Source organism: Hippocampus guttulatus, chromosome 1, assembly GCF_054856545.1.
Source record: "Hippocampus guttulatus isolate MCC_2025c chromosome 1, RoL_Hgut_1.0, whole genome shotgun sequence".
In the NCBI taxonomy this organism is placed as follows: Eukaryota; Metazoa; Chordata; class Actinopteri; order Syngnathiformes; family Syngnathidae; genus Hippocampus; species Hippocampus guttulatus.
The window spans coordinates 5,884,254-5,897,061 of NC_141261.1; the positions used below are offsets into that span (position 1 = coordinate 5,884,254).

At 44.2% G+C, this 12,808-nt stretch overlaps 2 protein-coding genes across 2 annotated transcripts; both read right to left on the reverse strand.

Moving 5' to 3' along the window:
• Positions 1-91: 91 nt before the first annotated feature.
• bpifcl (BPI fold containing family C, like) lies at positions 92-6,359 on the reverse strand. Its single transcript, XM_086106123.1, has 15 exons — positions 6,182-6,359; positions 5,510-5,624; positions 4,921-5,052; positions 4,343-4,498; positions 4,200-4,263; positions 3,822-3,882; positions 3,595-3,686; positions 3,091-3,267; positions 2,880-2,939; positions 2,171-2,338; positions 1,022-1,089; positions 900-942; positions 770-833; positions 533-609; positions 92-459 (listed from the first exon to the last, which is right to left on the reverse strand). The coding sequence occupies exons 1-15, from the start codon at positions 6,279-6,281 to the stop codon at positions 400-402; spliced, it is 1,437 nt and encodes a 478-aa protein (XP_085962249.1). The 5' UTR covers positions 6,282-6,359; the 3' UTR covers positions 92-399.
• Positions 6,360-7,187: 828 nt separating this feature from the next.
• LOC147210171 (vesicular inhibitory amino acid transporter-like) lies at positions 7,188-12,477 on the reverse strand. The gene is made up of 2 exons (XM_086106168.1): positions 11,762-12,477; positions 7,188-10,128 (listed from the first exon to the last, which is right to left on the reverse strand). The coding sequence occupies exons 1-2, from the start codon at positions 12,131-12,133 to the stop codon at positions 8,941-8,943; spliced, it is 1,560 nt and encodes a 519-aa protein (XP_085962294.1). The 5' UTR covers positions 12,134-12,477; the 3' UTR covers positions 7,188-8,940.
• Between the last annotated feature and the right edge of the window lie 331 nt (positions 12,478-12,808).

Consider the following 12,808-nt stretch of genomic DNA (forward strand, 5'->3'; position numbering starts at 1 on the left):
ATGAAACTTAACTTGCCCACAAGGGAGAACAGTGATACTCTTAATTGTGCTTTTATTAGAATGAATAAATGTAGGTATCATGTGGGATACATTGCAAGAAAAAAAATGCATTTTATTTAAAGACACCTTTCAACACAACCAAGAACACTAAAATCAACATAATACATTGGAAACAAACAAAAAAAGCATTGTTGTCATCTATAGCCATCTTGTTTGTAGTTGTTGAATTGACTGTGGTATTTGTGATGCAAATGCGAAAGCAATTTTCTGCAGCCTCAACATTTTGTGGATTTATGAAATAGGAAAAAAACATTTGAAAGAAGCACAAATGTGAGAATATGATTCATGGGAATACTGCGTTGTGATTTTTCACATGGTCACAACGGGCCAGGATTGTACTCAGTTGAAAATAGTGTCGTTCTCCAGCAGCGTGACGTCCGAATTGAAAGCTACAAATCCCTGTTTGAAGGAGCAAAGAGCCAAAAATCAGTCCAAAGACAATTATCTCCATTCATTTACTTTTGGTACCTACCTCTTCTACTGTCAGAACTGGGTTGACCAGCTGTGCGTGTTTTGTGTGAGGTAACGCAAAGCCTGTGGCAAGTTTCTCTGGAACACAAATGCAAAAATGGTTCCAAGAACAAAAGCGTACGGTTCATTCCGGTCTTTAATCTGGCTCACTGAACATTGACATAAACAACAGTCCTGCAATATTTGTTGGTGTAAACTTGGCGCTCCTCAATGAATTTGGGAAAATATCAAAACTCACCATTCAGTTGTGGCAGGATGGTCCTCTCTATTATCGTCTGTGTCATGTTTTTCAAAGGATCAGTCTGCAAAGGGAAGCAAAAGTCATGAGGCAGCTATTACGCCGGATGATTTGCCTGGTGGAGCAGTACCTTAAACGGTCCAATCTCAGTTGTTTCCAGACTCAGAGTGAAACTGAGGAAAAGAGGCCGCTTCATTACGTTATTGATCATTACTTTGACTTTTGAAATCTTAAGGGCATTGCTGCACTCACTTGTCCATTGTCACCGAGCCCTTCAGCCGTCCATCAGCCACCCACACTTTGCCAGTGAAGTCTGAGTCCTAAAAGAAATATGCTTCAGTGTCCCACAAGATTTTTTTTTTTCCGAACAACTGCTCGTTGCATTTTACGTGCACCACAGTGAAAAGAAATGATTATGGAGAGATGAACTTGTTTCATCATCCATTTTGAACCTCACCCCCCCCAAAAAAAAAAAATCATGATAACACTTCATCATTTACTGTCGGTTAACTGGTTTGTTGCATTTATCAATTAAACTACCGGTTGCGTTGAGTTTGCTTTTCTCCATAGGAATGCATTTTAGAAAAAGATTTTGTATGGAAGGGCGGCCCGGTAGTCCAGTGGTTAGCACGTCGGCTTCACAGTTCACATGTTCTCCCCGGGCCTGCGTGGGTTTTCTCCGGGTGCTCCGGTTTCCTCCCACATTCCAAAAGCATGCTTGGCAGGTTGATTGGAAGCTCTAAATTGTCCCTAGGTGTGAGTGTGGGCGTGGATGGTTGTTCGTCTCTGTGTGCCCTGCGATTGGCTGGCAACTGATTCAGGGTGTCCCCCGCCTACTGCCCGAAGACGGCTGGGATAGGCTCCAGCACCCCCCGCGACCCTAGTGAGGATCAAGCGGTTCGGAAAATGGATGGATGGATGGATGGATTTTGTATGGAATCATGTTTTTGAATCTACTGACATCCTTTTGAAATATGAATATCGAAACAACTACATGTCACAGGGAAATAAAATTAAACAGGCTCTATGTTGAGAAAAAGAAGGACTTATTTAAAGACATTCCAACAACATATTCAAAAGGATTTTATCACCAATTTCACAGGAAATAAGGTGCAAAAAAACAACAATCATTTTTGGGGGGGGACATCCTGAAAAGTAGAATTTACTGTGTGCTTCAAGTGGGAATGTTGCATATGGCTATTATGGAGAAATGCAGAGAAAGGTCAAAAACGGAGGCAGGCCCGACTATTAGGGATGGCTGCTTTGTAACTGGAACACTGAGTCATAGTAGATGACCTTTTTGTGTTCTACAGAGATGAGAAGTTTCACGGGCTGATTTTTTTAAAACACAAAGAGGAGGACTTTTATACCAGTAAATGCAAGAAAGAAACAAGCGCTCACCACTTGGAGTTTAAACAGCGGGGTCAGAGTGGCATTGCGTTGAATGGCGAAGGCCTTGACCCCACCAGATGAGCTCAGCACGACAGCACCGGAGCGGAAGGAAAACACGGGAAAGTATGTGGCGTAAATCTGCAGTGTCATCAGTAAATCTGGAAACATCTTGGGAAGCTGCAGAAGAATCATTTTCAGGTTAAAATGCATACCTGCAGCAGGTGCGTGCTTGGAAATGTGCTTGAGTCTGACATGATGTGGTAGGTTGTTGATGAGAACAGCCGATTGCCATTTTCTTACCCAGATGTCAAAGTTGTTTGTGAGAATTTTAAGATATCCTTTATTTGTCCCGCAATGGGGAAATTACAATCAGAATTCAGAAAGGAAAACGCTGGGTAGGGAGAGGGGGAAAAAAACCACGCTCGAACTATCCTCTTCTGAGGATAATTTAAGTCCAGGATAAAAAAATTAATCAACAAGTTAGTATTTTGTCCCCCCATTACATCTATTTAATGGCTAGCAATGAATATATGTAATGGGCTGAGAAACATATTTTACGATGATAAGACTCTAAACAGACTTTCCAAAAAAAGCACGTGCAAAAATGCAGTTTGGGTATCAAGGGCTCGGCACCCATCCCATCCCCCCCCCCACCCCCTCTGCACGTCCCTTCTGCACAGTACAAGTCAAGTGTGTAATTTTAAAGCGACCAAATTACCTGTGGAATAAAGGGACCCAGTGAGGTTGTGTTTAGGCGTACGGGGGAGCTTGGGGGTATCTGAGGAGAGAAAGCAAAGTTATTTTTTGAATATGAAATATTTTGAAGAAAAAAACCCAAACAATTATTGTTGCTCCTGGAGCAGTGCGTTGTTGGATGATGTCTTTGAAACAAACTCGAATGATCACTTTTGTCTTTCAGGTGAACTCACCATGCTGTCATTGATGAAAGCCTGCAGTAAATCAGCTGAGAAGTAGCTGAAGGAGCCTGAGTTGACGGTGAAGTCAGACAAGCCTACTGACAGCATGTAAGCTGGCTGTTCAGGTGTGGCGAAGGGCATGGCCACAAACGGGGGTTCCTTCGGACATTTGACACTGTAGAATTGTCCCTTTAAATACATGTCAAACACAGGTTAAAAAAATAGCCATAATTTGATTATTAGTATAATAATACATTATTGTTTTAATATTTGCCGAGGCACAGTCATTAACTGTTTAAATCGGGGGTGTCAAACATACGGCACACGGGCCGGAACCCCTAGGAGGTTCGATAAGGCCCACAGGATCACAAAATTACATCTACCGAGGCCGTATGTGGCCCACAATTTGAAATTAGTTTGACACTCCTGGTTTAAATAATTTATAGTATTTTTTAAGGCAATTGACCAACAATAACACAAAAAATATGAAAGAACTTTTTACGTATGTTTCCTGACCTTGAGCCCGAGTTGAAGGCTCGAAGTGCTGACAACAGGCGGGCCAATGAGAGGGAGATCCAAAGTGAGGTCTTGATTCACCTGAAAGTTAACTTCAACGAGAGTTTTAATCATTCAAATTGTTCGTTTCTACTTTAAAAACCTGGGGTTTATGTTCCCTTTTTTGTATTTCGGGAAAAGAAGTAAAACCGCTTTTCCAGTAAATATCACAGAGCATGCTGCAATACCTCTCATGTCCTTTAAGTGGCTCTCCAGGTTGGCAATGAGTTCATCCACCGCAGGGCAAATCTGGGAGGATTAGACGAGTGATTCCCAATCAGTGTAACGGGAGAATGATTCAATTTCACTTAATTGATCCGAAATCAATTTATTTACAGTACGACAAATAATAAAAAAAAATTGTTTATCCGTCTTTATGACAGCAACATGTAAAGACAGGCACAACAATGAAATGGTTTTCCACTGGAAAGCTATTAAGACGTGTTTCCACTTTTTGTGACATTTTTATCAGGTGGTCTCCATGATAATTTTTCAAACGTAAAATATGTATATGCCTCGTTTTAATAAATGTTGGTTAAGGCGACAATCAACAGAGAAATGCTCACCATGTTCTCTATTTGACCTCTGAGAGTTTTCTTGAAGTGGCCCTCAACAAGGCGGAGCAGCCAGCTGTAGACATGCGAGACTGCAGCTTCTTTACATTTCACTCCAAATGTGAAATAAGATTCATGTGATCTGAGTGTAGTACCTTCTGTTGCCATAGAAATGTGTATTTAAGTCGCCCAACTGAGCGTTGCAATTCACGCTGGTTAAAGACAGACGTCCACCGGCATCCCTCCCGAGTTGCACTATGGAGACCACGCCCACTCCAAACAAGGCCATGTCAAAAGATCCACCTCCGTGTCTGAAAGTGCACAAGTAATGCTAATACTTGCCTACTATCAAGCATGGAGGACATGTGGGACAGCGGGACTTGAATCTGTGCAACATCACCAAGTATCGAGGCACACTGGAGCCAAATGTGCTGCCTGTTGTCTTCTATCTATATCTATATCTATATCTATATCTATATCTATAGATAGATAGGTCTCTTCAAACCTGAGACAAGGAGAGGGCGATGGGTGTGCAAGTCTCATTGACAGTTACAGAAAATGAGTGTTAAAATATGGTGGTGAAATATGCGTTGCGGGGGGCAGCGGATGTATATTGGCGATCAGGATGTTTATGACCCCCCAAAAAAAAAAAATCAATCTGTCTGTGCAACCTGGTAATAAATTGACTATGGACCAGTGCTTAATGATGGAATAAATTAATCCTCCCACTCACACGAACCCACTGTGGGCCTCCCAGCTTCCTGTGAGGGCAACATTGAGGCCTTCAATGGACGTTTTCAAGCCGGAGAAGCCTTGGTAGAACTCGACGGATGGTTCCGGAAAGTCAGACTTTATTATGGTGATGCTAGAAGAGGCAGAGAGACACAGGGCTAGTATCTATCCACAAATACAGGACATGCATTAAATATTTTACTGTGTAGTGTATATTTTTATGACCAATAATTTACCTTTGTAAATGTAAAATGTAGTTTCAGTTAGTTTTCTTTTTTTTTGAAGCACTCTCTTCTTTTTTTTTTATGTCATTCATGAAAATGTTTGCTTCGTTATTGTGTTCGTTTTTGTTCACTTGAGTGAATTAACCCTGGTCAACATTGACAATCCAATACTGGAAATGTATTATTTTATTATTTATTCATGAATTAAAAAGAAGCATGTATTATTAATTTATAATATAGTACATTCAATGATATTTAATGATACATGTATGATAAGGATGTTTTTAATACAACAAAAATAAGTTCTGCACCAAAAGTAGCACAATGCGTTTTTTGATCCAAACTCCTCATAAGATGTCATCTTACCCAGTAAGCTTGTAACCTATGTGGAACAGGAAACCGACACGTATTTTACCACTAATGTCAGGCAGGGTGACGTGTTCCAACTTCTCCTGAATCCACCCTGCAGCCACATGCCTACCTGGGAGAGAGAGCACATGCACAACAGTTTCACAAAATCTTGGGATGCAACCGAGAAATCTGTCTATATATCTACCTTATGTGTTCAATGGGTTACTAAAACGGTTATAACACCACAACATTGATGCTACATAGCAATAAACTGTAAAGCTATCCATTATGTGGCTGTTTTACAAGGTAAATACACAAAGTTTAATTCTCTTTGTTTGATGTTTAGTTTGACAATCAACCTCACTGGGGAATGGCAATAAAGAACTTGAAGTCTTTGCTGAATTGTTAACTAGTTTCCAAGCGGAAGCTTATTTGTCACGTGGTTTGAATTGAGTTCACGGCAACCATACGGTGCTCGTATCTCAAGCCTGCGCTTGCAAGTCAAAGCAAAAGATTGTCAGAGGGCCTGCTCATATCTTAGAGAAATTGAAAAGTCGAGTCACTTGGATTTCAGACATTGGAGGCAAGGAGACAGATGTTAGCCATCATTTGAAAGTATCTGTCAATTTGCCATAATATGTCACCCTTAAAATTTGAGATTGAATTGCATTACCAGCAGTATCTTACCAGACTGAAGTCCTTTGTTGGTCAGGATGACTTGTATTGCAGGATTTTCTCCGCAGTCGCAAGAGATAAATGTGAGCGCTATGAGCACACATGCAAGCATTTTGTATCAGGAATGTGAGCGTGACAACAAACGGACAGCGGATGACTTGATTTGGGTGCACTCGTTTTTAAGGCGTGGACTGGGTAGTAACGGGTGTACGTTTGAAGATCAGCTGACAGAAGACGTTGTGACGCTTCCTGTATGAGTTAGAACTGAGAAGTGAAACTTAATACAACATATGACTGCACATTTATGTGGGTGGCCAAGACAAAACACGCGCTAAATAGAAGAGGAACTTTGGGTCCAACTGCTAACTTTCTAATTCTTCATCAAATTAACAGTTTCTTGCATTACATGTATATAAGCCTCCAATATGGGCAGTATTTTATTTTAATTTCAATAAAAACAGCCAATTAGACTTGTACCAAGACCCTGGATCATTTCTTATTGGGTCCCCAAGTCAAATTATGTAGCGGGGGGAAAAAGGTAGGAACTCATTTTTTATGGCTTATAAATTCAGCCCTGGGCGCCCCGGTGGTCCAGTGGTTAGCACATAGACCTCACAGTGTGGAGGTACCGGGTTCAATTCCAGCTCCGGCCTCCCTGTGTGGAGTTTGCATGTTTTCCCTGGGCCTGCGTGGGTTTTCTCCGGGTACTCCGATTTCCTCCCACATTCCAAAAACATGCATGGCAGTATGATTGAACACTCCAAATTGTCCCTAGGTGTGAGTGTGAGCGTGGATGGTTGTTTGTCTAGATGTGCCCTGCGATTGGCTGGGAACCGGTTCACGGTGTCCCCCGCCTACTGCCCGAAGACGGCTGGGGTAGGCCGCGACGCTTGTGAGGATAAGCTGTTCGGAACCAAACAACCAAGCAACCAAAACAAATTAAAAAAAAAAAACAGGAGGCCATAGCAGTCCAGAGATGACTTCCGGCCCACTATTTGAAAGCAAACAGAATCGCCAGCCATAAAATATTACATTTATTTATCTCTTGATTCAACAAATACTCTTTGTCTCACACACCATGATTAGTTGCATTAAATCACAAACGACAGGTTCAACAGGGAGAGAATATCGTCCGACAAATACTTTGCATATGACACGAGAAGGACCCACTTGCTTGCACGTTAAAATTCACTCCATCCAGAAAAACGTTGGAAACACCGAGAAAACAAACAAACCGACGAGCTCTACCGAGGTGGAAAAAATAAAAGCACAAAACAAACTGACAAAAGAGAAGTATTATTCAAACTACACAGAAGATATTCAGTTGTTTTTTGTTTTTTTTAATGTGCACCACCTTGACTGAAGGGTGCTTGCCCATTTCTACCACGCAGTTCAGTTCAGTCTTTTGAGTGCTCCTCTTGCCAAAAGTGGTTAAAGGGTATCAAATTTTTGGCACAATACCACTTCTACCGCCGTGGAATGGTACTATCAGGTGGCGCTAGAAATATTGTAATGTGTGATCCATTAAATTTGAAGATGTCATTCACCATCACCACATGGAATTCTGCTTGGCTGCCTTGAGATGATGTCACACCGTTTAGGTAGCTGAGACTATCACCAGCCACCACCGTTAGGCCCCCGAAGTGGAAACAAAATCCAGATCTGGATTTATTTTTCAGCATGAGGTGAACCGTACTGGACTGGAATTTTCGTGGAAAGATTTGGGCATTGTCCACACGAATACAGCTGTCAAAACACACACACACACACTCAGACATAAAAGGCTTTTTTCGTACCCTCATGCAAATTCTGGCCAGGGTGGAGATATTTCAGAATACAGTTTGTATCACTTGCATAGAGATAAATAATACCTCATGATTGTGCAATGTTATTTAAAAATAAAAAAACTATCGCTATATGTTCATTTAAGGGGAAAGTAAAAAAAATAAATCTTTACAATACTTTATTCTACGAGTCCCAACTAGTCTAAACACAGTATTCTGATTTATATTGTGTTTGTCAAATATGAATTAAGCAGCAAATCCACCTGTTTTTAGTCATTTCAGAGGGCGGCCATTTTGCCACTGGCTGTCAACATGAAAATGACATCACAGTCCCTCAGGACTTGGGTCACGATCGATAACGGCTCGGCTTGCGAATGTCACATGACCAAATTCAGAAAACAAGTGAGTCATGATTGGCCGACGAGCCCTTCGGCCCCGTGATGTCATTTTCAGTCGACGGCAAGTGGCAAAATGGCTGCCCTCCGAAAGAGAGAAAAACGGGTGGGTTTTGCTGCACAACTCATATTCCACAATGGCAATATCAAATTATGCCCCATTCCGCATTGCAGACAAAATCGGTTTACGTTGTCTTAAACTGAGGCTTTGCTGTATTTGTCAATAAACTCAAAACCCAGCCCAAATATTACTACACACACACACAGACACACACACACACAGACACACACACACACACGCACGCACGCACACACACACACACTTAATTTGGGCCGTGCTTCACTGCTTCACAACTTTGGACACCCCTGTTGTGTCCTTCTGTCCATTTTACCATAGGAGCCTATTTTACACCATGATTGTACAGTTTGTTATTGCACGTTTTCACAAAGGCAAAATTAAAAAAAAAATTCACACACGGGATCCTCCTCGTGGGCTTCTTTGTCATCATGACCCACAAAGCGGGGAGCAGAGCGGGACGAGGAGGCGGGTAGGGAAGGGGGCGGGGCATAAAAGGTCGGCGCCTCAAAGCTCTCAGTCATGGATATTGTACTTGAATGCCTCTATGAGCCCTTCGATGGAGTGGATGAAGCCCGATATGGCGCAAATGCCCCCGATGACGAAAATGGCGACATCGAAGAAGACGTGGTGCCACAGGAGGTTCCTCCACTGGAGCTTCAGATGGAAGAGGCTGGGCAGTAGGAAGCAGAGGCCGGCGCCCGTCAGGCTGCCGGTCAGACCCATGAGGAGGGCGAAATGAGGGACGAAGACGGCCATGAGCAAAGTGAAGACCACCAGGCCCACTCTGAGGCCCAGACCCCACGATTTTAACTGGCCGTTTGGCCCGTAGCAGTCCGGGAACAAGGCCCGTCCGCCGTCTTGGAACAGCGACTTCTCCAGGACCTCCACAGCGGCGAAGAAAGGCAGCGGGTAGGAGAGCAGCGCCTTGGACACAAGGAACAGGTTGACCACCGCGCGGATGGCGCTGGGCAGGTTATCCGTGATGACCTCCTTGGTGGCGTCGGCCCACGTCAGGTAAGCCACCAGGGCAAAGAGGCCCTTGAGGACGCAGGCGGCGATGTGGGTCCAGTCCATCATGCAGTGGAACTCGCTGGGCTTCTGCATGTTGCCCTCCAGGGAGGGGAGGAAGATCTGCGAGGTGTAGCTGAACACGATGATGCCGATGGAGATGGGGAACTTCTTGACATCGATGTAGAACTTAACCTTCTCCCACGCCCACTCCCGAGCCCGCGATAGGCAGTAGGCGATCACCAGGACGTTGATGACGAAGTGGGCCAGCGTGCACAGCAGGCTGAACTTGGACACGGCCTTCAGGTTCTTGAGGAAGGCGCAGGGGAGCAAAGCGGCGGTGGCCACCACCGACCACGCCTTCTGCGAGACGGGCAGCCCCGGGAAGCTGTTGTACATCAAGTTGCCACTCACCACCACGTACAGGATGCACGTCATCACCAGCTCGATGATCTGAGCCACGTTGACCACGTGGCCGCCCAGCGCTGGGAAACGGGGCGCGCAGCACGCGTTGGCCACGTCAACGTAGGAGTCGCGAACGCGCACCTTGATGCCGTCTTCGTTCTCCTCGTAGAGACACGCGATGAGGATCTTGCCCGTGTAGCAGCACACCACGGCGGCGAAGATGATGAGGAAGAGGCCCAGGTAGCCGCCGTGCAGGATGGCGTAGGGCAGGCCGAGGACGAACATGCCCTGCGGACGAAACCAGCGCGGCGGGGGGGTGGTCACGGAGCGTGCGAGCAAGCAGCTCCACACCCACACACACTTTATGTCATCTCAGTGTCACACACTACGGCAAAGACGAGAGGAAGCATTTGAATTGCAAGTAGCTACAGCAGTGGCGGTTCTGGGGGGGGGGGCAACGGGGGCCAGTGCCCCTGTAGCACCGATTCTGGCCCCCCTGTGGCCCCCCCTCCGAGCGCAGATTACGCAGTCGTGCCGAGTCGCCGACGCGAAAGGTGGAACCAAAGTGCGTGATTTAACATTCTAGTCGGACCCTTTAGTGCGCTGCGCTATTTAAAAATGAGCGGGAAAATGAGAAGCAGTCCGCAGAGAAGGAAATTACCACGACACGAGTGCTATTTGCGTGTGTGCGCACACGCGTGTGTGCGTGTTTGTGTGTGTGTGCGTGTGTGCGCGCGTGTTTGTGTGTGTGTGTGTAACTTTTTTAGTCTCCCTTTTTATTTAAATTTTTATTTAACAGGATCAATATATAAGACATTGCCTTTTAAAATTTGGATAATTATATGCATGTAAAACATCAAGCTTCAGTGTATTTGCAATTTTTGTCCCCGGTAGGCTGGTACCATATCATCCCCTGGCTTGAATATTCTCAACAGACGTATTGTTACGCTTGCAGACATTTTAGCCCTCCTAATACTGTTTTTTTCTCATCACTGTAATGTTATGACTACAATTTCAAAGTCTGAAGCAATAAAAAGTCAAATAAGATTTCGAATCTGTCTTTTTAGCCCTGGGTTGAATGTGCCCCCCCATCAAAACCCCTGGCCCCAGCCCGGCCCCCTCAGTGGAATTGATCCAGAACCGCCCCTGAGCTACAATCAAACCGAGGAAAAGTCCAGTTTTCATTTCTTCTTTTTTAAAAAAGAATTTCTTACGATGAGCCTCTACAACGGACTATATTTTGTTTGTTTTTATATGGATTCATTCATTGTGTTCTTGCTGGCTCTGTGACAAAAGAGGCCCTTTGGGATGTTAAACATTACCTTGAATTCACTGATAAAAGGATTTACATAATTAGCCTTTACGCTTAACCTCCTTGCCAAGATTAGCGATTTCATTCCGACGCTTACATTTACGACTGTGTTCCATCATAATAAAAATAAAATAATAGTCATAATAATAATAATAATAATAATGAAAGCTTTGGTGGATTTCCGGGGAGTATAAAACCAATTTTGAAGAGTGGTTTTATGCGTTTAAATAATGTGCTGTTATCAGGTTTTTTCATCGTTATCTATACTACAACGCCACCATTTCTTGACTATTTTATGTGTTAAGACACTTATATTATATGTTGTTTTTCATTATTTTATTATTCGTTTTTTTGCTGATTGGCTCAGAGAAATCACGCATCTTGACTGCGATTGAACGCCCACTCATCACACCAAATATGACAATCGCTTGAAAATAAATGCAATCGGATTCATTTACGGTTGCTTCTGAAGCGAGCAATGAAATGCGCGGGTTCAGAATGGCATATTTAAACCGTAAGTGTGAAATGCCTTCAAGGTGACTCCTGAAGTCGCAGCCTGGCGGGGGGGGGGGGGGGGGGGGGGGGCTCGTTCACAAGCACACCGCGTACCTGAATGGCGTTGGTGACGTTCCACCCAGCCTCCCAAGACGTGATTTTGGGTTTGTCCTCAACCAGTGATCCCTCAGTTTTAAGGGCCTGGGGCCTGTGGCCGGTACCGTCCCTCTGGTAATGAGTGTCCCCGTCCTCCAGGCCGCACTCTCCGCCCTCTTCGTCCCCCTGGATGACGTCCATTTGCATGCCTTGCCTGTAGTCGTAGTCCAGGTCGTCGCATTCGGCAAATCCCAAACCCTCTTCGTCCGTGGCGGCCTGGAAACCGAGGCGGGCGAACACCCCGCTGACCTTGGCCTGGGACTTGTTGGAGACCGTGTGGGCCGCGTTGGTCAGCTTGTTGGTCAGTTTGTGGCGGATCAGGTGAGCCATTTTCTCTACTCGAAATATTTAATCCAGAAAACAAAAATGGCCTCGGTGGAGAAGAGAGAGCGAAATGATGGATTATTAGCCTGTGTTCAGTGCTGCGGATGCTGCAAAGTCATGCCTGTTGTCCTCAAGTCCCAAAACCGACACGCACTCAAAAATCCTTAGCCTCTACTCTGGGTTCGCTCTTCCATTGTCCAAACCCCACCTTAAAATATTTTGTAGTGAAAAAAAAATCCAAATTGAAAGATGTCTTCATTTGTCCCCGCAAAAAAAAAAAAATCTGTGGAATAATCAAATATATATTTAATAGCTTGTTGGTGCAGCGCTATGATGTGTGACTGCGTCGTGAGCGAATAACGAGAGAGAGAGAGAGAGAGAGAGAGAGAGAGAGAGAGAGAGAGAGAGAGAGAGAGAGAGAAATGTCACGACGGTCAGTCACGACAAATCACGTGGAAAGTAAAAAAAAAAAGTCAGTATTGTCAGTGTTGGAACGACGCTGTGACATATTTGAAGGAAAGAATATATAAATATGATTTAGTATCATTCAGGCCATAAAACTGCGAGCATTGAGATGATTGCGCGCAAGACTGCTATTTACCGCAAGTAAAAAATGTCAATCATATTTTAACTGAATTTATAGGGATACCTGTACTACATAGATTTATTTCAATGAGGAGT

What these genes read in the sequence shown, in the direction of transcription:
- bpifcl (XM_086106123.1), bottom strand. Translation starts at nt 6,281, where the DNA reads ATGCTTGCATGTGTGCTCATAGCGCTCACATTTATCTCTTGCGACTGC. An exon ending in GAGGCCCACAGTGGGTTCGT is followed by an intron (nt 4,499 to 4,920) that starts GTGAGTGGGAGG and finishes GTGCACTTTCAG; the next exon opens with ACACGGAGGTGGATCTTTTG. An exon ending in GCCTTCAACTCGGGCTCAAG is followed by an intron (nt 3,268 to 3,594) that starts GTCAGGAAACAT and finishes ATGTATTTAAAG; the next exon opens with GGACAATTCTACAGTGTCAA.
- LOC147210171 (XM_086106168.1), bottom strand. Translation starts at nt 12,133, where the DNA reads ATGGCTCACCTGATCCGCCACAAACTGACCAACAAGCTGACCAACGCG. An exon ending in ACGTCACCAACGCCATTCAG is followed by an intron (nt 10,129 to 11,761) that starts GTACGCGGTGTG and finishes TTTCGTCCGCAG; the next exon opens with GGCATGTTCGTCCTCGGCCT.